We start from the raw sequence: 24,201 nt of genomic DNA on the forward strand, positions 1-24,201 counted from the left end.
GAGCACCACCCATGAAGCCCCAGGAAGCCTGCCTTCTCTCCCTGCGTCAGGTAAGTACAGCATTGCAGCCTAAGCTGCAGTCCTGGTGCCAAGGCCTGCCCACCATTGTCGTGTCTAATTTATGCACAGAATCGTTCAGTCCTAAGCATGACTATAATTACACAAGCGCTCTGAGTAAGTCATACCTGGAAAAGACTATTTTCATTGTATGCTTCTCAGACTGCCCTTTGTTGAGCATGTAGCACAGTGGTGTCCCAGCTATTTCCTAGGCACTTGGATCCTACAAATTAGAGCTAATGACACACTGGTACAGTATTACAAAACCTACATGCAGGCAAGCCTAAAGCTCTGACTAGTATTTGCAGGCAAAGCACATCGACCTCCAGCAGCTATTGCGATGTTGCTCCTGTTCAGTCTCTGTGCTAACAGCACTCCCCCCAGCTACCTCTAGCACTCCTTTGCATTTATCTTTTTCCATTGTTGAAGCCAGACCTGTTCTTTTTCTTTTCAGAATTAGTTTTCACTGCTGTCATTTTGTGCCCTTTCTGGTTGCGGTATCCTAAGGCATGGAACGTCCCAAATGACCGAGTAACATTTAAGAAACAAAAACAATGAAATGAACACGAAATGAACATTCGTTGTGGCTCAGTCGTTCTTTGACACTTTTAACTGCAAGAAAACTTCATGCCAGTTCACGTGCTGATAAAGTTCTGTCCCCAGTGGGATACTTGATTCTCCTTTTCATTTCACCCTCTCAGTATTCTTCCAGCTCAGTCTATAATGTTAATTAGCGTCAATCCAAAAGACTGTTCAGACTAGCAGCGTTGCTTTGATTCATCCTTGGGGGTGGAAATGGTAAGCCTGCTAAAGGTACTAAAAATATCTGGATATGTTAAATTACAAAGATAGTATAAACTTTTTTTGAGAGAGAGATTTGAATGCCAGGGAAGCATTTCTTAATGCCTCAGTTATTAGTGTTTCATAGGCACTAATTTCTGGGCTAACCTTAGGGACAGAGGAACATGGTGTGGGGAGGTAATGGAGGCTGCATTGTGATTGCCCCAACTCTCTGCAACCCTGCTGTGCATGCTCTGCTGTAAAATGGTGGCCAATTTGGCCATTTTCCTGAAATGCCACATTCTCCTGTCAAATTTATCAGCAGCCACTCCACTGTAGCCAGCTTCTGCTGCTTGCCACAGTGGGCTGAAGTTCACAGGAGCCAGGAGAGTTGTTTCTCTGACTTGGGTAGGTCGCATCCCACACAACTTGTAAGAATAAACTCTGTACCTGATCTTACACATCTTAGCAGAGGGCACAGCAGCCTAAGCACCAGAAGAGCCACGGTTCACTTATTTTCGGTGAATATTTAACTGTACGGCACTGGGACCACTGGCGTGCTCTGTGGGGTCAGGACATCAGGGTGCACCTCGTCTGAGACACGAGGAAAGGGGAGATGGATGAAGCACCACATCTTGTAGGCCACAGGGGAAAATCCCAACACTTTAAAACAGAAGTTTATTGATTATTGAGCTTCACAGCTCTCAGAGGGAGGGCGCCCACCCCCACAGGGCTTCCCCAGGCATCACCGGCTTCAGCCCCCCCTGCAGCCATGTGTCCCGCAGGGCCGGGCCGGACCCTTCCGGGGGAGGAGCGCCGGATCTGAGGAGGAGGAGAAGGAAGAGGAGGAGAAAGAGGAAGAGGAGGGAGAAGCAGACGGGGCGCTCTTGTTTGCCTGTGGCCGTCGAGCGAGGCCCAGCAGCTGCGTGGCGCAGCCCGGGGGGCGCAGGGCGGCCCCGGCCCCTCGCAGCGCTCCGGGAGTCGGGGTGAGAGCCGGTGTCCTCGCCCGGCCCCAGACGGGTGTCCTGGGGCTAAAAAGGCTAAATTCTGTCCCCAGTTAGTTAAAGTAGCGCCTGCTAGTTCCATTTGGTTTCAGTTATTAGAGTTAGTGGTTTGCTTGATTGCCATGTAAATGGGTATGCACAAAGGCAGCTCTGCTTTATTTGCAAGTACATTGTAACTTAATTTCCTCAGTATAATGTAGTAGGAGGATCTCTTTATAGCTAAAATAGGCGTATGGTGTGTTAATGTTTGGAAAACAGACGTTAGAAATTCCTTTAGGCAACGTCCTGTAGCCTGACGGTGCTGGTCCAGAAGCTGGCACTCCTCAGGGCTCTGCCCCCATTATGGGGGGGTTTCAGCTGGTGCTACAAGTAGACATCGCATACTGAAGCGAGTGGTTTGGTTAGCTCATCACCTTGTTTCTGCTTCTCAGCAAATGCCACTCGTAAAGGACTGCTTCTTACTTACCTTTGGTCAGAAGTGTTTGTTGTTAATGCCTTTGGCACAAGCTATTACTTCTTAGTGTGCAAACTGGTGGTGAATTATCCTTCCAAAAGTGATCTTTAAGCATAACTTCAGATTATGGCTTTAAAATATTAAACTTTTCAATTTGTGTCCTTGCCTGAATTGATTTCTTAAATCTATGCTTCTTCAGTCACCTGGCATGCAGTCGCCTTTTGTCATACTGGGACCTGAACTCTGACACGATGGCCGAGCCCCTTCACGCGAAGTACAGCGGTAATAAAGTTGCAGGTAATGGTTAAAGCAGAGAAGAGCCACTTTTCTGTTGCAAAGTCTTCAGTTTGGAGGCTGAACCTGTGAAATACATAACAAAAATGAGTATTTTGTGAAGCAGTTACATACTTTTTTTGGTCAAATGTGTGTGTGTGTGTGTTTTGTTTTGTTTTTGTTTTTGTAAAAAAAAAAAAAAAAAAGGTACAGAAAGCGTTATTTTAAGCTGCAGCACAAGAGTGGATGACTGCAATAAAAAGAGATTTTGTCCAAAGCTTGACAAAGGTATTTTAACTTTCTCTGTATATGCATAATCATTATAAGGATCCTCAGTAAAAGTTTGGCTTATAAATGCAAATAATTCCTAATTATTCAGACTTGGATGGCTAGGAAGGCCTTAGATACTAGGGAATTTGATGCAATTGTGTGGTGGGAATTGGAGGCTTCAGTTATTGTTCTCAATTATTCCAAAATGGGGGGGAGAGGGAAAGGATTGCTACTGGGAGATCTGAGGTAACTCAGTATGCATCCATCTGGAGGGTTCATTAAGTGTGATTAATTTGTTTCCAGGTAGAAAAAGGGCCACACAAGCTTTATATTGGCTTGGTGGAGAATTGGGGCTAAAAAGCCTGTTGGACTGGAACAAGTTCAAAAAGGCATGTGTGGTCTACAACTGAAACCACAGCTTTTTTTTATAGATGAATGAGTTACCCAGTACTAAAAAAAAATACAGTTCTGAATATGTTGGTACGCAGATTTATCAGACAGCTTTTACAAGACAAGCGTTCAGATACAGAATAAACTTGGGAAATCACAAGGCTTATAAGGAACTCAATTGAAAATAAAATCTGTTTAAGTTGTTTCAGAGTATTTTTGGTTTTGAGTACTTGATTTATGGATGGTGGTCATTAAGGCATCTATTGAGTGATAGGACCAGAGCAGTGAAACTCTTGCTCAAGTAGTACTGATGGTAGGGTTTCAATGAATATGGCATCAGAATGATAAGAAGTGACTAGCAGAATATGTAATGTTCCTATAGCATCTCCGTTTGCTCACGTGTGCTAGCAGAACAGTAGAAACAGAAGGCTTTTGTGTTTTCCTGTAAATACTCCATAACACAGGCACACATTAGTATTGTTAAGACCACTTTGCAAATATTTCTTCTCTTAGGAAGTTCCATGGAAGGCACAACCAGTAGAAGAAAGTTGCCACAGGCAGCTGGAACTGATAAAGGAAATACTGTGAGTTACTGCACTTTATAATTGCCTCACATACTCTGGGTGTTTCTAGATAGCAGAGTGATCAGCATAAATTGATCATCTCTTTCAAGAACTTTGGAACTTCTGTCACGTTTCGATGCATTAGAATATTTCTATCCAACTGGGTTGCTTTTTCTGGTAAGAATCACCTTAGATTTTTACAGGTGTCGCATTCTGATCTGATTGAGGAGCCAAAGAAGTTGCAATATTCCTATGAGAACGCTTTCTCTATTGGCTATGATAGGAGTCTCTTTAATTCGCTAGCATCACCTCCTCAAACGAAAACTTGCCATCGTTGTGGTCTGTTTGGTAAGTTGCTGTTATTCTGTAGTTTGTGATGCATGATGTATTTGCCAGTGAAGCAGGATCATAAGAATTACTCAAAAATGCCTTAACATAGAAATGTATTTTATTTGTCATATGCAAATGTAGTGACTATTCATAATGTAATTGGATTTACAGAACTGATAAAATGAAGAGAGCGTCTCTTTCTTAATCAAATTGTTTTGTTTTTTTTTACTTAAGTATAGAAGGAATTTTGGGCAACTGGAGCAGTAATAGGTATTTACAGATGAATAAAAACACTTATTTGTATCTGCTTAGAACTGTAGTAAGACCCGCTACTAAGCAGTTATTTAATAATACATGGAGTTAGTATCTTAACAGCTGTTGTCTTTTCCCATAAAGATATTTCTTTGACTTTTTTTTTTTTTAGGATCCCTCAGATGTTCGCGATGTAGGCAAATAAACTATTGCTCTGTAGATTGTCAGAAGGAAGATTGGCCATCCCATAGAGTTGTGTGTGAGCCAGTTAAACAGAAGTAAGTTTGTTAAAAGCTCTGTTAAATAATATTTACAGAAATATGATAATATCCCTCTTAATACAACTTAAATTACCATGCCAGGGCACTATTACAGTAAAATAATTTGCTTATTCTTAGGCTAATATTATGTCAGGATGACTTGGTAGTGTTTAGTGTTCTTACGCGTGAATTAAGTCAACAGAAATTAGTTCGTATTGGGATGATGTGAGCATGCAGTAAGAATACCAGTTCATCATCTGTGTTACTGCTGTTGGTGACATAGGGAATGGAGGACAAATAAGCCTGTACTTTTAAGCAGTGGCACAATTAATGGAGTGTTTTAACAGACTCTAAAGAGGCAAACTGTAAATGTAACTGTAGCATCGTTGAGTTTTATGGATATTTTATCTTTCATCAGCACAGTTGCGATTAGAAGATGTTGTTTCAGCCAGTTCAATTCTCTAGCTGCTCTTTGTCATTTTTTGACATGCCAGTAGAGATGGTCAAGAGATCACTGTCTAGTCTCATTCAGCGAAATGAAGCTCCATTTGGTTATGGTACTGTACAAATTGCCTGGCTTTGGAGAAGTTTTGGAAATCTGAGCATTTAGACTGACTCTAGTAAAGGGTGATGATAGCAATTGTTCAGTGAGCCTGCAACCAGGTGTCCATAATTAGTTCACAAGAGACATGTCTTTTCCCAAGTTTTGCTACAGTCTCTGAATCATGGGTGTGGGAGAAGGGGATTCAGTCTGGTATGTTATCTGGTTTTTACTTGTGTGTTCAACTGAAACAAAGATTTATCTTTTTTTTCCTGGTTTTGCAGTTTTTAAGGCTTATTTGGGATTGCAATGTTAGCAGAATGCCACAACAGTGTAAGGTTTCTTCTCCAGTTTAACCAAAATTAAATAGTTTTTGTTGATGGAATCAAGAAAAGCATACCAGATGTTATGTGACACAGAACTAACAAATTTCTTCTGTGTTTTCTTGGAAGAGGCATAAGGGTTGAGACAAACCTCATATTGTTAACACAACTTTTCTGTTTTATTTGCAAGTAGGTGTTATGAAATGAATGTTCCTTGTCTGGTCTTTGGTTCTCCGAAGTTGACACGTTTTTCTTTGATTACAGTTCAAGTAATAACAATGGAGGCAAGATACCTGCTAAAACAGAGACAGGACTTTACCTTAAGGTATAGAATATGATTTTTGCTATGTATTGAATGAAGTTACTGTAAGCTAGTTGCAGGATATGATTTAACCTGTACAGGGAAGGAGCAAATTCCAGAGATAATCATCTGCTCATTTTAGAAAGATCAGTGCTTCTAAGCAAAAGTAACTATGAGAAACATTCAAAAGTATGTTACTTCTAGAGCTATAAGCAAGACTGTCAATAAACTTGATTTCTGTTTGAAATAAAAACATTTGTGATTTGTGTTGCGAGAGAAATATCTTAGGAAGGATACAGATGTAGCTTGTACAGTTCTGAAAAATTCTGGTGTGTTCTTGTTTTCTACCTATATGCATGAGCTAAAGCTGGGAGTCTTGCAAATATTGGAGAAATACATGTCACGTGGTCCTGTACATTAACAGATGCAGATGAACTCCTGCTTCTTTGCTGTAACAGGATTTAAACATGATGCAGCTCTCCTTCATAGCATTTTGATCTTATTTTCAGTCAAACATTTATTTCTGTGCACTTCCTAAGAACAGTTTTGCAGGAGATCATTTTGCTATCATTTTGTTCAGTCATCTGTTTAACTTCTTGAAGCAATTTAGAAAGTACTTCAGCACTTGTTTTTCATCCTCAGTGTCTCTCTTGATAATGTTATTTAGTTGTATAATAATTATTTATTGTATGAACTAAATATAACTATTATAAATATAAATATAACTATTTATATTATGGTTATTTCCAAGACTAATACAAAGTCTTTGAATTCCAATGAGGAGGTCTTAACAAAAGCACATTTGTAGGTACTGGCTGAGATGATAAAATGTTGTTTTTGCATTTGTCATTACACAAAGATGCAGCTGAACAACTCCAGTCTAAACATAACTTGTAGCTCTTTTAAATAGGGTAATTCAACCTCTGTGGATTCCCTCAAGACAGAAGAGCAGTGCAAGAAAATAATGTTGTCAGATCTCCAGAGTCTAGGTCTCAAAAAAGCTATGGAAGTACAGGTACTTCAATTTTGGAAGAATACAAGAGGTGTTTGAAGCATTGTTAAGTGCGTATAGCTGTATGTTACCTCAGCAATTTGTATCATTTTTGTTTGCCTGTAAAATGCCTTTGTTTTTATGAAGATAAATAAATGCAAAGGGAGGGAATAATGGGGAGAGATTTATTTCTGTGATGGTGAACATCACTGTCTTCTTGTTCTGAGCAGATACTACTGCTAGATTCAAAACAACAGCAGCGGGTGTAGGGTGAAATGCATTTACTGAAATGCATGCTGGTGCTGATTAATGGTCTATGGGGTGTTCTTACATCGTTGTTATGTTCTCTCTTCAGGGTATAGTAACAGAATTCAGGAGTCCAAGTGAATTTTATATGCAGATGAGCTCTCCGGAAGTTTTAGACCAGATCAGTAAACTTTCTGTGAAACTGCAAGACTGTTATGCTAACACAGTTATTCAGGAGCATTATGTTGCTATCAAAGGAGAAGTCTGTGTTGCAAGGAATTCTTTGGATCAGGTAAGATTTGATTGTCCATAAAACAACACTTTTATGTTGAGCTTATCATGTCTTTGCAGGTTTTGCTTTTATGTCTCTGCCGGTGAAAGCTGCTAATTAGAGATCTGTTTATTGTATTGAAATTGTGATAGTTAGCAACTTTATAATGCCTGGAACTCAAATTTAAGGCACTCTATTATTTTTCCATCTAAAAGGCTTGTTTTCATATATTTTTACGAACTTAAACCATGTAGGAGTGGTTTGTCCTAGTGTTTCTTGAAGGCTGTGGGAGTTTGTTACAAATCTAAATTACTTTAGTTAGTTTGGAGTATACCTCTGCTTATTTAAGTTATTTAATTTCTTACCTGGTTTCTAATCACTTTTTTGTAGTCACCTCTAGTTCTCATTTCCCTTCCCATCCCCTTATTTGTATTTCTTCCTCTTTTTTCCTCCTCCGTTGTTAGCAGATTTGTGATTCCTCTGTAGGAGAGCCCAGATCCATAGGAGAATAACTATCTTCACAGCAGTCAACGTTGAGGTGTTATGTTCATCTCATTTGCTTTAACATTGCTTGGTTGCCTTTGTTTAAAAACAAACCTGGTGAAATAAAGTAAGTTTTGAAGTGTGTGTTTTAGCGAGGAGTGCAGTAATTGTGGTGGTTTGTTATGCTGTGTTCTTACTAAGAGTATTATTTATTCCTATGCAGATGTGGAATAGAGCACTGGTTAAAGATGTGGATATGTCACAAAAGAAAGCACAAGTATTGTATATAGATTATGGAAAGGAAGAAAATATTCCACTTTCCTGGATTAAAGCTCTACACAAAGACATTAAACTGCTTCCTCCATGTGTGAGTTCTATTTTCCTAACAGTAGTTAAGATTTAAAATGAGTAACTCTGAAATAAGTATAGCTCTTGTCTCAGTATAACTGCCATTATCTCGGTATTTTGTGTTCAGAGAAAGTGATGCATAAAAACTGCTGTATTACACAGGGTTTCATGTACTGAAATGTTCTATAGGACTGAGGAAGGCCACTTTTTTTCATTATTTTCCTTAGTCATGGAATTCTTGCTTTCTGAGCTGGTAAAATAACTGTGGGATGGTTGGGTTCACATTTCCCTTTGTGCTGGAAGGGGTAAGGGGGTGCAGTCTGCTTGAGTAATTTAATCAGGTTTTATGCAGTGGTGAAAATGAATTTGGGCAAACCTTGTTTGCAGTATTGACAGCTCTTGGTCTGAGCTGCAAGATTGTAATGGTAGCTGTTCATCATCCAACTGATTTCATTGCATGCTGAGTGAATATCTCCTGTTACAAAATAAATGGTCTAGCTTTAATCCACAGGTCAAAATAGTATGTTTGACTTGATACAAAGAAGAATAAAGAAGCACTCTTTCAACCAGTGGGTGCCCTGAGTACCAGCTGTTGGAACAGTCTTTCATAGTATGTTCACACGACTCTACTGGGTTTGTAGTAGAACTTGACAGCCTTCTGAACCTTGTCTTAAAACCCTCAGTGTCTACTGCAGGCAAGTTACAACATACACCTGTGGTCAGACATAATGTGACCTTGTAGTCCTGAGGAAACGCAGTGTACGGTTTGAACGTAACTTCCTATTTTTTTTTTAACTGTTTTGCAAAGAAGTTAGTTGAATTGAGAGCGGTTCAGATTTTAGCAGCAGCTTTTACTCTTCCAAACCAGATGATATTTTGGAGGGCCTTAATTATTTATTCATATTTTTAAAGGGCAAATAATCCCCGACCTTCCTTGTTTTAATGGTAATTCTTTCCAGGCAATTAAGTGTTCCTTTGCTAATTATGAACCAAAACAAAGAGGATGGAATGAAGGCGACGACATCTTTTCTTCCCAGCTCGTGGGAAAGACCTGTTCAGTAATTGTTGTTGACATATTACAGGAGGAAATGATGTCAAGATTTGCTGTAGATGTTGTTCTTCCAAATTTTTGTAAGTGTTTGTTGTGGGGGTGGAAATGGGCTAGGGGGGAGGTGGGGAACACAACTGTTCAGTCTTTCATACTCACTTCCCCTCTCCACAACACTCCCCAAGACCCTTGGAAGAGGATTTTTTCTTTTTTTGGTTCCCTCCCTCCCCACGCCCCTTGATTTTATTTTTTTATATATTTTTAATTATAGAAGCTATTTTAAAGTGTCTGTACCTGAAATATTTAAATGTTTAATGACCTTAAAATTGAGACTGAGTTGATATTTTCAGTTGAGCTTTAAGGGTTTGATTGTAGAACCAGATCAATACAGAAAAAGTGTACCTGTTGTCGTTAAGAGGGCTATTTTTAATCTGGCCACAGAGCAAGAACAGTATAGTGATGAGATAATATTCTTTTCGTTAATTTGCAGCCCCAGAAACTTTGAAGAAAGTGATTGTTCATTTTCTTAACTTAACAACTGATAAAATTCCTCACATGCAGGAAGCTTATCTTCATGCCATAGTCTATGGAGTCTATGCAGTCTATGGAGTGATGGCTCACCTTATTCCTGTGTAAATGCCACTGCTTGTGGACCGTGCTGGGCATATTTCACATCCAGTTGCTTTTTGCTACGTTGACAAACTAATATAACTTATCAGCCTCTTGCAGAGAATATCACAGTGATCTCTTGGTCATGGAATAGACACATGCAGTATTTCTTGACCTTACAAGCAATTTAAATATCTGTACTCAGGTTTTCATTTTAAAAGAATTATATTGAAAACTTGAAATACTGATTTCAGTGCTTCTGAAATGGAATAGTAATTACTGAGAAACTCAGGATTTCTTTGTAAATCCTGTGTACTTGGTGTTGCAAGTTCAGACACAGGCTGTGAAGAATTGAAAAGTTCCAATCACTTTTCAGCCAAGTATTCACTAGTAGTGTCTACAAGAAAATGGTGACTGTGAGTGTTTCATTGAGTCAAACATTCTTGGAGCTATGCATGTTGTCAGGAAGCTTAAACACTTGAGTTACTCTGAAGCCACTTGGGTCTCCCATTCTAAGTGTATTAGTTGCATGATAAATAACATGATAGTAACATAGGACAGATTCAGAAGATGGTTCTTAAATTAATCTGAACTATGACTACCTTGTATGCTAAACTGCTTTGCTTCTTGCATCTGTTTAGATAAACTGCCTTTAGAAATGGGGTCTGATTTAACTCCAGGAAGTAGTACCGAAGGAACAGACTCTCCAAAAGGTGAGTGAGCAAACCATACTTTCTAAGTAGGAGACTGAAAAAGGTCGTGGAGTCTTAGATTCTCATATATGAGGTGATGCTTTATGTGTAGTTCACATATTCTACCTGTTCATTAACTTTACCTCCTACTCAAGCATTGGCCAGTGAAGCTTCCTTCAGTGACGCTGGCACCTGTGCTTTTTAATAATATAAAATGCTTGTTGAGTGAGGATGTGTCTATTAATTTCATGGATAAAATGGAAGGAGCCTTCAAAGTCCAAAGAGTATAGCAAAACAAATAAACTGCTTCAGCATGTTTTAATTCTGTAGTTTAATTTAGCATAATTTTTATAAATATCTCTGAATCCTGTCTGGGGAGGTCGCACATTGCAAAGTCATCCAGCTTTTGTTCAGTGACATCTTTTTCCTTTTCTTTATTGTACAGTGTCGGAAAACCATTCTCTAGAATGTAAAGAAAAATCACCTGAAGATAAAGATCCGCTTTGCTACGGAAAATCAGTAGCAGAGTATGTCTCTGTGTGTATTGGAGACACGTTCTCTGGTGTGGTTTCCCATATTCAAAATCCAGACGACTTCTTCTGTCAGCAGATGCGCAATGGCTGTAAGTGCCTTGTTGAACCTAGGCTGTGAGGTATTTAGCATGACTTTTGGTCTTCAGTAGAGAGCCTCTAGAGGGAGGCATTGCTGGTCTGGTAGTTTGACCTTGTAACAGAGATTTCCTGTGGCTTTAGGCTCTGCCTCAGTTAAGAGCCATGGTGCTGTAAAGCATGTTTTTGGCAGCATTAGCTGTTCACCTCCAAATTAACAGATGATGCTATCATTTGTTGCCAGTCTGAGTAGTCTAAACTAGAAAGATGGTGTTTGTATGGATTATAGCAATCTTGTTGAGTGAATCTGTATATTTAAACAATAAATGTGTTCTCTTAAGCGTTAAACATGTTATCACAAGTATTCAGAAGTGTGTGTCAGGTTCTAATTATTCCTTTTTGTTCCTATAATGCCTGTAATGCTGTGCCACTGGGGAGAAGTTGCCTTTTAGGCTGGGTGTGTGGACTGAGCTGCTTTGTTATGTAGCGTGGGGAGAATATTTGCACTTCAGAAAGGAGAGAAGGCTGGATTGCAATTCCCAACCCCTGCTTTGTTGTCTTCTGATACAGTAGAGTAACAAGTAACAGTTACAGTGGATCAGGATGCTAGGCTAGAAGGAGCTGTGGTGCATCTCACAATGCCCTTAAACAGATGCTTGGGGGAGAGAGAGCAGAGTAAGTTTGTGGGATGTGTCTTCCTAGCACTCTTGAGTGTACAGTTATTTTCAGCTAAAGTGGCTTTTACAGCTGGATGGGATTTGGCATGCTTACCTTCCTAATCCTTAGTGGTTTTCTCTTTTATACTTACCCAGTCTTTCTCTGAATTCTGGGTAGACCCATAGCTTACGCTTCCTTTGGCAAAAAGTTACTCTAGACATCTACCTGTTGTTTGAAGAGCCATCTTCCTTTTGCTTCTTTGCAGTGTGATTCCACTATCAGTGTTCCAGTTCCTACTGGCTTCAGTTATGTTACTGTACTGAAAGAGTCTGACTAGCTTTCCCTGTCTGTTCTCTTTACCATAGTGATTTCTCAGTTGTGCAAGTCTTAGTTTGATCACTTTTTTTATTATTACATTTAACATTACATGAAATAACCTCTGTTATGTTACAGTCTGTTCTTTCTGGCTCTGAACTTAAGATTTATGTACTTAATTATCAAGCAGTGTATTTTCCACAACATGTATTTTAATACCAGGTCATCTTGCTGAGCTTCAGTTGTGTCTTGAAGAACACTGTAACAAACTTCCGAGCAATCCAGATTTCCGTCCTGCTTTAGGAGATTTGTGCTGTGCCCAGTTCACAGGTAAAAGTGAAAGTACGGCTCTGAATCTGTCAGTTTAACTTACTGCCAAATTTAAACGAGTTTTACAATTATGTTTAGAAATGTCTTATACAGGCTATTTCATTTGTCTAGTTTTAGCTATGCATAGCACTTGGTAGTGATTTTTTCATTTAAATTGAAGAGTATTTGATAGATGTCATCGTCATTTACTGATATTTTAAAAAGAATCATCAAATGGCCCCATCATTAAACAAACAACACTGCATTAGTTTGCTGGGTAAAGGACCTTTTAAGGAGACCATGAAGAAATGGATTTAATGCTGCTAAGTGCTATTTCCTGTGGCTGGAAATGAGCATAGTCTTGAAATTTCACACTCCAAAAAGGTGTTTAAAAAAAAACAAAACAAAAACAAACAAACAAAAAAACAGGTTATATATAACATTGTTGCCCTGATAGTGTTCTTCACAACACTTTATGTAGCAAAGTGCTGGTAATTATGCACAGTATGTTCATAACTTAGTTTCTGTGTGACAGGCATCACTGTCAAGTTTCTACAAGTCCTATTACAATGTGACATCTTGTTTAAACCTAAACTAGTATTCTGCATAAAGCTGTGTTATGTGCCTGGAGCTGTCAGGTCTATATGAAACATACCTTTTATTTGTAAGAATATGAGGTCCTGTTTGCCTGAGAGCAGGAGGGTAAAGATGAATCTCCTCCTTACGGATATTTCTTCTTTTCATTCACCTTTTCAAAATAGACAAAAAAAATAAATGCTGCTCTTGTACCTTTTTTCTCACCAGAAATGTTGCTGTTATAACCTCTTTACGTAATCTATGAGCATTCCTGGTCATCTCATTTCCTGTATGTTTTTGCTACTTTTAATAAATTAGCTGTTAAACTGAACAGATAAACTGAAATAAACTTAAAAAAAAAAAAAAAAAAAAGTTGGTGCTGCCAATAAGCTGTCTTTTTGAGTGGGCATTGGTCTCAGGTGCCTAACTGGGGAAAACCATCAGTTCAGTACTTTAGCTGTCTTGATAAATTTGAGAGAGAGCTTTTATTTCTGCTTCTGAAATCTTTGAGTAGAATTAAAATATATAAATTATATTAGATCATGTTATGTGGCCTTTGAACTGCATGCCATTTCTGTCTGACGAGGTCCTGTTGTGTTTCTTGTTTTTAAATACTGAACTTAACTATATTATGTGGGGTTAGTACTTATTTTTTTCCCTTGCACAATGCCTTTGTGTGTTGGGGCTTCTTAATGGAAAGAATGTTTGTAACATTTAACTACCACGAGGAATGATGGTGGTAGGTGTCTTCTACAGGATTTTGTCAAGGTTAGCATGAACTGTAATGCTGTTGTTTCAAGTCATGTTGAGGTTGCCAAAGTGTGTAAAGTTTTTCTGTCTAAAAAAACACTATGTTCTTGGAAGCAAGTATCTAGTATAAAGAATGCCTGCATGTTCATTTCTAGAAGACAATATTTGGTATCGTGCTGCTGTTATAACGTATACTTCTGAAGATACTGTTCTGGTGGGATACATAGATTATGGGAATTCTGAAGTTCTTCAGCCAACCAGACTTCGTCCTATGACTCCAAAATTAATGAACTTCCCAGCTCAAGCCATAAGATGTACCTTGGCAGGTAGGAAATAAACTATGAGCTGTTTTTCTCTGGATAGAGGTAAAATAAGTGGGTTTGTCCAGTTACCGTATGTGCAGTTCTTGGATTGAAGGGTGGCAATACCAGTAGTGAATTCTTAATTAACAGTTTTCTAAGCATCTGAATAGATTAGGAAATAATTCTTCATGTTTTGTAAATATGCTACAACAGTTATGTTAGCATACCTATGCTTAGGTTTGCGTGTGCTTTTTTTCCTAAGCAAAATTCAGTTACCTGCTGGATTTGTGGAGCTCTTAAATCTATTGTGGCTTTAACACTGCAGGAGAAGGTAAAACTTCATGTTGTATTTTGAAATGCTGAGCTATATCTGTTCCCCTCCCCGGGACTAATCTGATGGAATCAGTCATAGGCTCAGTTGGCAGTCTGCAAAGTTGAAGAGGTCTCTGACGCTTACTAGTTTATCCTCCTGTCTCAAGCCAGGATCATGATCTTTTGTTTTTGATGCATTTATTTAACTTGCTGCTGGAAATTGTTTGTTCCCAATTTGTTCCCATCACTGTGCAAGACAGTCTATCCCTGTGCTTCAGTATTCTTGCCTTAGAATATTTGATTTCTATCCTTTCTTTACAATACTTGATGTTTAACCTCTTATTTCAGGCTTTTTTTTTTTATTATTTGGTAAAGGTCAGAGCAGTGTTCTGGATTCTTGTTTTGTAGGAAAATGTAAGACAGAGGCAGAGATGGAACCAGTACATATAGAATGTGACCTAAAGAAATCACCTCTCTGGGATAATGGGACAAGTTGTGATATCTGTAACTGTTAACAACTACTCTAGGACTGAGAGACAGAACATGGGGGTACAAAAAAAAACAAGAAAACATAACAATCACATGAGTCGTTTGCTGATTTGGTCAGGCTTCTGCTGTCCTGTCACTCTAAAGTTCTGGTTATAATTTACATTTTTGGAAATAAATTTAGTAGTGTAAAGAGTAACCATTTCAGGAAGGAAAGAGCTTATAGTAGCAGATCCATCTTTCACACAGTGTTAATATTGTTCCAAACACACTCAAAACTATAGCTGTATTCATGAGACCCACAGTGTGACACATCTTAGATGTTCAGACTAAGGAAGCATTAAATCCGAATTCACACTTCTTGTGTAATAGACTACTAGCTAATTGCATAATAAAACTCTGACAAGAGAGAGCCCATAACAATGTCCTACAGAAACAGTATCTGAATAATTTGTTTTGGAATATTGTTGCAAGCCTGAGGAGTGAGGGAAGTTTACTGGTATATCTGTTGTTTCAAACAGTGTTGTTTTACCCTTCCACGTATTGTTCAGATATGGACTGCCCTCTGAATCTTTCCATACTATTTGACTTTTTAGGTGTAAAGCCACTAACGGGAGCCTGGTCCTCAGAAGCTATTTCTCTTATGAAGCAATTAGTGAAAGACAAAGTGCTGACAGTGAAAGTCGTGGATAAAGAGAGTTACAGGGCTGTGGTGGAGCTTGTGGATGCGTCCGTTATTCCGGAAATCAATATATCGAGCTATCTCCTACAGAAAAACTGTGCAGCAAAGAAATCAAGGGTGGCCTTGCCAGCAACTGAAATAAGCAATGTTAAGCAAGCAAATGGTGAGTACAAGCACATCCTGCTCAAGTGGTAGTATTTAACCTTCTCCCAGTCTGGATCATGAAGTCTAGCTTCTACAGCTCTGAAGCCTAGCCATCGTGACTTTGACGTGAAGAAATCATGCGTTTGTGTATGTGTGTGCACGTACATAGAAAAGTTGCAATTGTTTACTTGTAGAAGATCATACAAGAATTTCATTTTCTTTGGTCAGCAGTCTTAACATTTCTAGCTGAAGTAAGATATAGCTGATACCTGCCTGTATCTGTGCCCTTGCCCTTTAGCTCATCTTTGTCTATGGTTTACATCTGAAGCCATATGTTCAGTCTTCCAAAAGCTGTTTGACTGCAGTAGCCTGTGTAACTTCAACACTAAAGGGATTAGTGGACTAAACTGCCTTTCGTGCATTTAGTGACCAAAGCTTTCACATGAGAGATAGGTAGGGGACTAAGGAACCAACTTAGAACCAACTACAATTCCACAGAGTCCCTCATGCTCAAGTTGCTGCTGTCTAGTCTGAAACTTTCGTGATCGCTGCTCCCCAAATACCTATGGCTTGCTCTTCTCTGTAGTGAAGAAACTGGCACATTTCTCTTTTATTACAAAAAGGTTCTCACCAGTAATTAGTCTGGATTACTTATTATGAGAAACTATAGTACACAAAGCATGAACATACAGGATGTGATTTTTTTCTCTATAAAAATTAATTTCTCTACTTCTCTTTCCTCTCTAGAGGACACAGCAAACAAAAAAAAGTGGAGATGGAATAAATTAACTCTTCAACAAACAGTAGATGTGATAGTGTGTACACTGTACAACCCTGGAGAATTCTACTGTCAGATTTCAAATAACAGTGGTAAGTTTCTTCAGCTTTTGTCTTCCTGCATAGTTTCTTTGCTTCCTGATCTGTTGGTTGTTATAGTTCAAATGCGTTGCTGTTTCAAGTGAGTTTATAGCATGGAGTCTTACCTCTGAATTTTTGTATGTAAGAGCAAAGAGTACGAGTAAAATGATGAAATTGAATCAGGGCATGTAGTGGCTCTGAGAATGAAATGTGAAAATGTTGAAGTTAAGCAATTGAATAGTATTGAAGGGTGCTCAGTGGTAGATAAATCTCTTACCTCATGTGAACTGATGCATGCAACTAAAAAATCTGGCAGTACAGTTATTGGAGGTTCTGTTAATCAGAATGGATCACTGCTAATTTTGGCAACCCATGTCAGAGCTGATACACCTCTTTCATAGGTGGTTAGACTTGTGGAAGAGGCCCTGTCCTCAAAGGCTCCTATACAGGAATTTGCAGACAAACTTTGTGGTTACTTCTTTATTTGTCAGTAAAGATCAGCTTTCTCACTTCTTGATAAATTAGTCTGCCTGGTAAGTTAACTAGTTAATTCGGTGTCAACAGTTCTTTCAGATAAAATACTAAATTTCACTGAAATCTTCCATTAACTCTTCTTTAAATGTAAACTATACCATAGAAGTATTGATAATGTTCAATCCAACTTACTCTATTGATCTTGTCTTTAATTCTTCTTATTCTTCAGAGTTACGTGCTCTAAACTTACTTAATAAATCATTGTCTGAATACTGCTGGAAAACTCCTCCAAATGTTTTTAAGCCGGAGAGTGGAGAACCTTGCTGTGCTTTTTTCTCTGGTAAGTGGCAGACTTAAAATATTTCAGTTTTACAGGGTGAAATAAGGCACAAAAAAACTCCACCCTAACTGATAGTTTATATTGGTAGAAGATAGCAAAGAATTGGTTATATGTATTTTTTTTTTTTTGCTAGTAGATTAATGTGTGTGTGTGTGTATATCTGCTGGTAAATGCACTAGATGTGTGAAATCATTTTTTCTTTTTTTTTAAATCAGGTGATGGTAACTGGTATCGTGCTTTAGTGCAAAATGTTACTTCAGATGGAATTGTTAAAGTATGCTTTATGGACTACGGCAATGTTGAGGAAGTACCATTGGATAAAATACGGCAGATTCCACCCTCGTTCCTACAGCTGCCATTTCAAGGAATTAAATGCTGGCTTTCAGGTGGATCTTCTTAGGAGTTCTCTCCTTATAAGTGTTACTGCGTGTAGAAACTTGTTGCTTGTAGGGAAGGAGGCGATGGCACGGTATACTTCACAGAACTGTTTTATTATAAATGTCTGTCTTGTTTCCAGACTCTGGAAATAATATGCCTCATTTCATCAAGGCGTACTCTGCCTTTTTGTCTCTTAAAACACTATAGTTTTCTGCTCCCTCTATAAAGCAGTCTTATACGGTGTTTTCATAAACAGTCCTCAGTGTAATTTGTGCTAAGGGTTAGGGATTTACTTGGTAGAGTATTGTAAGATGTAGAAAATAAAACTTGGGAGTCCTGAGGAAATGTTTCCTTTCTGAGGAAAGGAGAAAGACCAGCTAACAAGTATAAAGTACATTGTGTATTCCCAAGGTAGCAAAAGTAGCCTTGGTATTTTAAGTTGTGTTTTAAAAAATAAATAGAAATTAGATCTTTAAAGGAAAATACAATGTAGGAGAAAGTCAGTCAGTTAATGGAGTAATCTTGAACAGATCTCTTCCTCCATAGGTATAAAGCCTGCTAATGGCAAATGGATTCCAGAAGCAACAGAAAGATTTCATGCATTCTCTGCAGGGATGAAGCTTCAAGCCAAAGTAACTTCCCTTTCCAGAGACGGGGCAGGTGTAGAGCTTATTAATAATTCCACAGGTTATCCAAAAGTGATCAATGAGATACTAACTTCTGAAAAATTGGCTGTAAGGGAAGATCTACAAGACAAAAGTAATCTTCCAAATAAGTCTGACAATAAAGGTAACTAAATGAATATTAACTTTTGGGTTGAACAGGAATTTTCAACTTTCCAACCTTTAACCATAGATAATATCAAACTCAAAACTTAGTATGTTTACTATTATTGTGAGGTTTTTATAGTTGAACACAAGTGCCCTGCAGGTGGCAAAAAAAAAAAGTATAAGTCTGTGTTTGTTTTGAATGTTATTTGAATGTTTGACAGTGGACATTTGTAAGCTTGCTGCATGATGAAAACTTTTTCTATGTTTACTTTCCAATATCTTATTTCTCCAAAGTGTTTTTTAATTAACAGCTTTCATATCTATTAGATAATGAACACCAAATTAAGCAAGAATTATAGAATATCCTGAGTTGGAAGGGACCCTTAAGGATCATCAAGTCCAATTATCTTGGGTTATAGTTCTCTTCTTGAAATAAAGACATGCGGTTGTCACTAAAATTCAAAAGTGTGTTCTGTAACATACTTAAAACATGTACATGCTTGGAAAAAAGCAGCATGAAGCACTTTCTTGCTCTTTCTCTTAGAAACCTCAGTTGGGCGCTGGAAGCCAATAGAATTGGCTATGGATGAAACCATACCTGTCTGTGTAACAGAAGTTGTAAGCCCAGATTTGTTCTATGCTATTCCAGTTCAAAGTAAAGGTAAGAAACAGTGTTCTCTGCTCCTAATACAAGTAAGAAGTTATTGCTGCAAGCTGGTTAATAAAATGATTGCCAGTAGTAAACTGAACTACATAGAAACATAGTTTGGATTGGACAAAAGTACAAACATATATTTAAAAAAAAAAAAAAAAAGCTAAGAGGGGGGGCAGGGGAGCTGAAGAATAAGCTTGCTCTTCATTACATTCATTCTTTTCCCTGTAGATCACGACAAACTACTTAAGCAGATGATTGAACTAGATGACTACTGCAAATCTTGTAAGATGCAGTCATTCACACCAAAACTGGGTGAAGCCTGTTGTGCCAGGTTTTCGGGTGAGGGAATCTATCTATCTTATATTTCCTTAACCAGTAGATTGTGGAATATGTTGTGCACTGCAAAACGTATGGAACCTGAACAGCAAAGAATAGCTAGTTACTGCTTAAACTGAAATTTACTTGTACTGCCCTGCATCTTGGGGACACTAAATTTATAGCAGAGCAATAGTGCCATTGCATCTATACAGACCCACTTCTGTTTGGTAGGTGGCTTGATGTTTTCTGTTTTGTTGCTTTCTGTGTGCGTGGGTAGGTGCCACTGGCTATAACAACTAATAATTCAGCCTTGTTAGGTTAACAAGTGGTTAGTGAACTGTAATTCAAGTCAAAGGTATTTTTAACTGTTAGGAACCTTCATTTATTGCCTTAATCTCTTAGAAGAGGGCATTCTCTGTTGATGCATTAGCTCACATTTAAAAAATATGCGTTGAGTAATATTAAATGTTGACTGTGTGAATTGCTACAGGAAATCTAGCTAAGCACTGAACAGCCTTAACTTGGAAAATACTATTAAAATAAACACAATGCTAGATCAGATAACAGCTCATGGAAAACAGCATAGATGAATTAAAAAATACTAGATGGAGAACACCAAGCATATGCTAAATGAATGCATTGGAAAACAGATAAAGGAGCTAGCAATGTGGTGTGTAGATGTCCCAAAAGAGTAGCGTAGTAAAAATCTTATCTGTGTGATTTGGGCAAAATTCTGAAAGAAACACTTAAGTCAGTATAAATACTGCAATCAGAAACTTTTCTCTTGTTCTTCTGTGGGTTTTTATCTTGTCAAGTGGCCTTTGCTATATACCAGAGTACTTAAAAAGTCCTGGGAAACTATAAAGCTGAACATCTTTGTTCTCATTATAATCCATCTGATTCTGCTTGTTTTGATCTTTTCAGGTAATGGGCGTTGGTACAGAGCTCTTGTTCTAAAAGTTTCTCAGTCCACAGTGAAAGTACTGTATGCAGACTGTGGGAACACAGAGACTTTACCAGTTTCACATGTCCTGCCAATCACTGATTCCTACTTAAAGTTTCCTTTTCAAACAATTACATGTTCACTTGCAGGTAACAAAAAAACAAAACAAAAGTTCAATATAAATCTGCATCTATCCTGATGATAGTTTTCATTCCTTAATAAAGACAAACATAATCTGTTTAAATAGTATACTGGTTAATACCGTGAAGGCTTTTTCAGAAAACATTCTAAACTAGCTGTAAAATCTTAACTATTAACTATGAAAATTTAGTGTTATAGTTTCAGAAGTTGTGATGACATTATATGTAAGATGAAGTGATATACTCTTCATAGAACAAATTTGATTGTACTTCTCTTTCTTCCAGGCATAAAGAAAGCTGAGTGCTCTCCATTGTTACTTGACAAGTTGAAAGAAATGTTGTTGAATAAATATGTCACAATTACAGTGAAGGGAATTAATGAAAATGTGAACTTGGTAAAAGTGGAGAAACAGTGTGAAAATGGTAGTCTGAATATAGTTGACAAACTAGTAGCAGAAGGTTTAATCTGCAAAGCTGAGAACTCAGATATTGTGCATCAAGGTACTTATTTTTACAGACTTCGTAATTTAAATTTAATTTGAAGAATTAATTAGGAATTAAGAATTCATTTGACACGTGGGGTGCCTGAGTGACTTGTTCTTCTGAAAATTTTAGGGAATTCCATGTACCAACTTTCACACATAAGCACCGCTTTCCTAGTTTATCTAGATCATTCATTTACTTTGTGGTTTGTTTTTCTTTTTTGTAGGCAATGGAAGTGAGACCAGATGTTGCTGCACAGAATTAAAAATGCAAGTAAGATTCAGTCCAAACAATACTTTATTTTTTTTCCAGAATTTAAAAGAAACCCTATGTGGGCAGCAATTGGGAGCAGGGAGATAACAGTTAACTGAAACACTGAAGATACGCGAAGTAAATATCCCGGTACTTTACTCAGTTTTTGTACATGGTAATAATCAAAACATCCCAAAACTGAGGAGATATTGCGGATATATTACTCTGTGTGTTCTGCCACATATCCAGCTCTTTCCCCCCTCCCTCCCATAGAGTTCAAGGGCTCAGGGATACTACTTTTGTCTACTATGTAAAGAAGGTTGCAGTGTTTTGCATAGACTGTATCATTTTATCCAAGGGCAACAGGGATTGTTTTCAATAACAAAGCTGTGTTTTGCTGTGGATGCAACTTGGCAGACAGCTGTGCATATTGTAAGTCCTATGCTACCTGAAATACATGTAGGAGATGAGTCACATAGGGATGAGAATCTGAGTTCACTAGAATGTTGGAACATGTAACTGTTTGCTAGTTTCAAAATCTTTTCCTCTTTATTTTCAGGGAAAAAAAGTCTTTTATAGAAATAGTGTTTGTGTAATTTTTGAAAGCTTTCTGGTTTTGGCAATGCTAATCTTTAACTTAGGCCACTCATGAAATACTAGAAACAACTCTAGATTACTCAAAGTGATGTAAAGTGCATCTTTTCTGGTATATCAGCCTTTTCTGAAGTGAGAGTCTTTGTCAAAGGAATAAACAAAACTTGGAATTCTAAAGGCAAACACCTTTGCAAAGGTAGTTGTTTTTTTTGTTTTTTTTTTTTTTCAGCCAGAGGCATCTAGGCCAAAAGAAAAACATGCACTACAATATTTTGGAGGGAAGAAGAGAGCACTTCTGGTGGTTCAGGGTCTTGCTGTTTCAAAGGCAGCTTAGTTACCAGCAGTTTAGTAGCAGAAAGATAAAATAACTACGCTCTGGAAGAGCATAGTAAATTTCCCTGTCCCAGTGTAGGCTCTTGAAGCTTCCTTTCCCTTCCTCTGTGTTGTATCTCTTTTGATCTTTCAGTTCTTCAGGATGTGTTTTCTCTCTAATCTCACGTGACTTCACTTTGGTTACCTTTTTGTCATCCTTCTTCATTCCAAAAAGTTTGGCTCAAAGACTCATGACATGAAGAGAAAACAGACAATTTCCTGATCTTTTAAGTTATACTGAGATAGTTGTGTGTAAATAACAAAAATTTAACAACCTGACCTATGCCTTAATTTGAGTATTCCGTCGATTTTGGTCTTGAAATTTTCTTTTTAAAAAACAAAACAAAACATCTAGTTGGCTAGAATTCTATTGGCTTCCCCCCTAAAGATTTTAAAGAATATACTGTTCCTTTCTGTAGTGACTTAGTATGGGACTTGGCTGAGTTTGTAGTTTTAGGATATACAAATTAAATTACAACAATTGCAAGTTACAATTGTAATGTAAATTACAAATCTACGCTTCAAGTTATACAAGTGTGTTTCTAATATTTCCTGCTTATTCCACAGCTTAAAAAACATGAACAGATTCTTCTCTTCCTTCTAAACAAATATGGGAATCCAGATGGGTTCAGTGAAATGAAAAAACTGTTGGACTGCTAAGTCCAACACGCTGTTTCATTTGTATGTATACAAGGTTCCTGCAATTCGTTTTTTTGGAAGAGCAATTGTATTCATCGTACTAAAAATGAGAGTCACTTAGAATAAATTCTGCTGCCTAAATAACTGTATCAATTTGTATGCTTGGACTGTTATTAGGAAATAAGTATGTAACTTGAATGTTTTCAAATCTGCAAGCTAAATTTTTCTGTTCTTTTTTTTTGGTACCAGTGTTGGTAAGCTTTTTTTTTTTTTTTTTTTTACTTGGCTATTGAACGCGCATAACTTTATGGAGTGGTCATTGCACTTTGAATATATTATGAAAAATTAGATTTGGATTTAATGTAATCTAAAGCTTGCGTCAACTTTGGTACTGTTAATTTTACTTTCTTTTACCTCCCTTACTTTAATTTGCTGCCTTATGTTGATTACAGTCTTCTATCAACGTAATTTCCTGTCTGTGAAGTTAGACTGAAAATTTTCTCATAAATTCGTTTTCAGTATTGTTAAAGGATGAATCTTGTGAATCCTGCCTTAGGCTGCATGTAGGTAGTTCTCTAATCAGTAAACGCTTAAGTGTGCACAAGTCTTTGTTTACACTTATGCTGTGTAATTTGCACTTGTGAATATTTTGGAGTTGTACGAGATCTTTATTCTGTCTCTTACAGGTAGCTGCATTGTCAAGATTTCAACCCTGTCATTTTTTTTCCACACTAATAGAGAAGTCCTTGTCTGAGATGTGATAGTCCACTTGTAATTTGATTCAGGAATTCTTAAATGTAGTATTGTCATTGCTGACTGATCTTGCGGCATGTTACTAAGGTTGCGAAATCATTTTAAAGCACATTTATAAAGCACAGTAGATACTTGCTTATTAAAACTGCAGGGATACATTTTTTTCTCTTGATGTAAATGTGTTAAACTCTGCCTCTGTTCAAAGTAGAAGGATGTTGATATTAAATTTCTTTGTGAAAGTAATGTGTTTGTTTGTGTCCTGGTTTCGGTTAGAAAAGAGTTAATTTTCTTCCTAGTAGCTGGTAGAATGCTATGTTTTGGCTTAGGATGAGAAGAGTGCTGGTAACACCCCGATGCTTTAATTGTTGCAGAGCAGCGCTTATACTAAGCCAAGGACATCTCAGCCTTTTGCTCTGTCCTGCCAACGGGCAGGCTGGGGGTGCAGTAAGAGCTGGGAGGGGACAGACCCAGGACAGGTGACCCAAACTGGCCAAAGGGGTATTCCATACCATCTGACGTCATGCTAAACAATATATAGGGGTGGCTAGCCCGGGGGAGGGGGCCGGACTGCTCGGGGTTAGGCTGGGCATCGGTCAGCGGGTGGT

At 37.9% G+C, this 24,201-nt stretch overlaps 1 protein-coding gene across 4 annotated transcripts; it reads left to right on the forward strand.

Moving 5' to 3' along the window:
* Nucleotides 1–1,688: 1,688 nt before the first annotated feature.
* On the forward strand, nucleotides 1,689–23,839 carry TDRD1 (tudor domain containing 1). 4 transcript variants are annotated; one of them, XM_068688661.1, is made up of 26 exons: nucleotides 1,689–1,823; nucleotides 2,495–2,592; nucleotides 3,742–3,812; nucleotides 3,995–4,139; nucleotides 4,546–4,651; nucleotides 5,762–5,822; nucleotides 6,709–6,813; nucleotides 7,145–7,327; nucleotides 8,013–8,156; nucleotides 9,097–9,268; nucleotides 10,436–10,507; nucleotides 10,932–11,108; nucleotides 12,289–12,396; nucleotides 13,857–14,027; nucleotides 15,398–15,646; nucleotides 16,375–16,497; nucleotides 17,189–17,299; nucleotides 17,515–17,685; nucleotides 18,224–18,466; nucleotides 18,992–19,108; nucleotides 19,331–19,441; nucleotides 20,345–20,512; nucleotides 20,789–21,004; nucleotides 21,213–21,259; nucleotides 22,772–22,885; nucleotides 23,530–23,839. In XM_068688661.1, exons 2-25 carry the CDS (start codon nucleotides 2,547–2,549, stop codon nucleotides 22,862–22,864), a joined length of 3,210 nt encoding a protein of 1,069 aa, XP_068544762.1. In that variant the 5' UTR covers nucleotides 1,689–1,823; nucleotides 2,495–2,546; the 3' UTR covers nucleotides 22,865–22,885; nucleotides 23,530–23,839. The 4 variants fall into 4 exon arrangements, with proteins under 4 accessions (XP_068544762.1, XP_068544760.1, XP_068544764.1 ...); XM_068688659.1 differs by having other exon boundaries at nucleotides 22,772–23,839; XM_068688663.1 differs by having other exon boundaries at nucleotides 9,220–9,268; nucleotides 22,772–23,839.
* The last annotated feature ends 362 nt before the right edge of the window (nucleotides 23,840–24,201 follow it).

The sequence above is a fragment of the Anas acuta genome, chromosome 7 (assembly GCF_963932015.1).
Source record: "Anas acuta chromosome 7, bAnaAcu1.1, whole genome shotgun sequence".
In the NCBI taxonomy this organism is placed as follows: Eukaryota; Metazoa; Chordata; class Aves; order Anseriformes; family Anatidae; genus Anas; species Anas acuta.

Coding starts and splice junctions, on each gene's coding strand:
- TDRD1 (XM_068688659.1), top strand. CDS start 2,547: ATGGCCGAGCCCCTTCACGCGAAGTACAGCGGTAATAAAGTTGCAG. Junction 4,140..4,545: donor CCATCGTTGTGGTCTGTTTG/GTAAGTTGCTGT, acceptor TTTTTTTTTTAG/GATCCCTCAGATGTTCGCGA. Junction 17,686..18,223: donor AATTAAATGCTGGCTTTCAG/GTGGATCTTCTT, acceptor CTTCCTCCATAG/GTATAAAGCCTGCTAATGGC.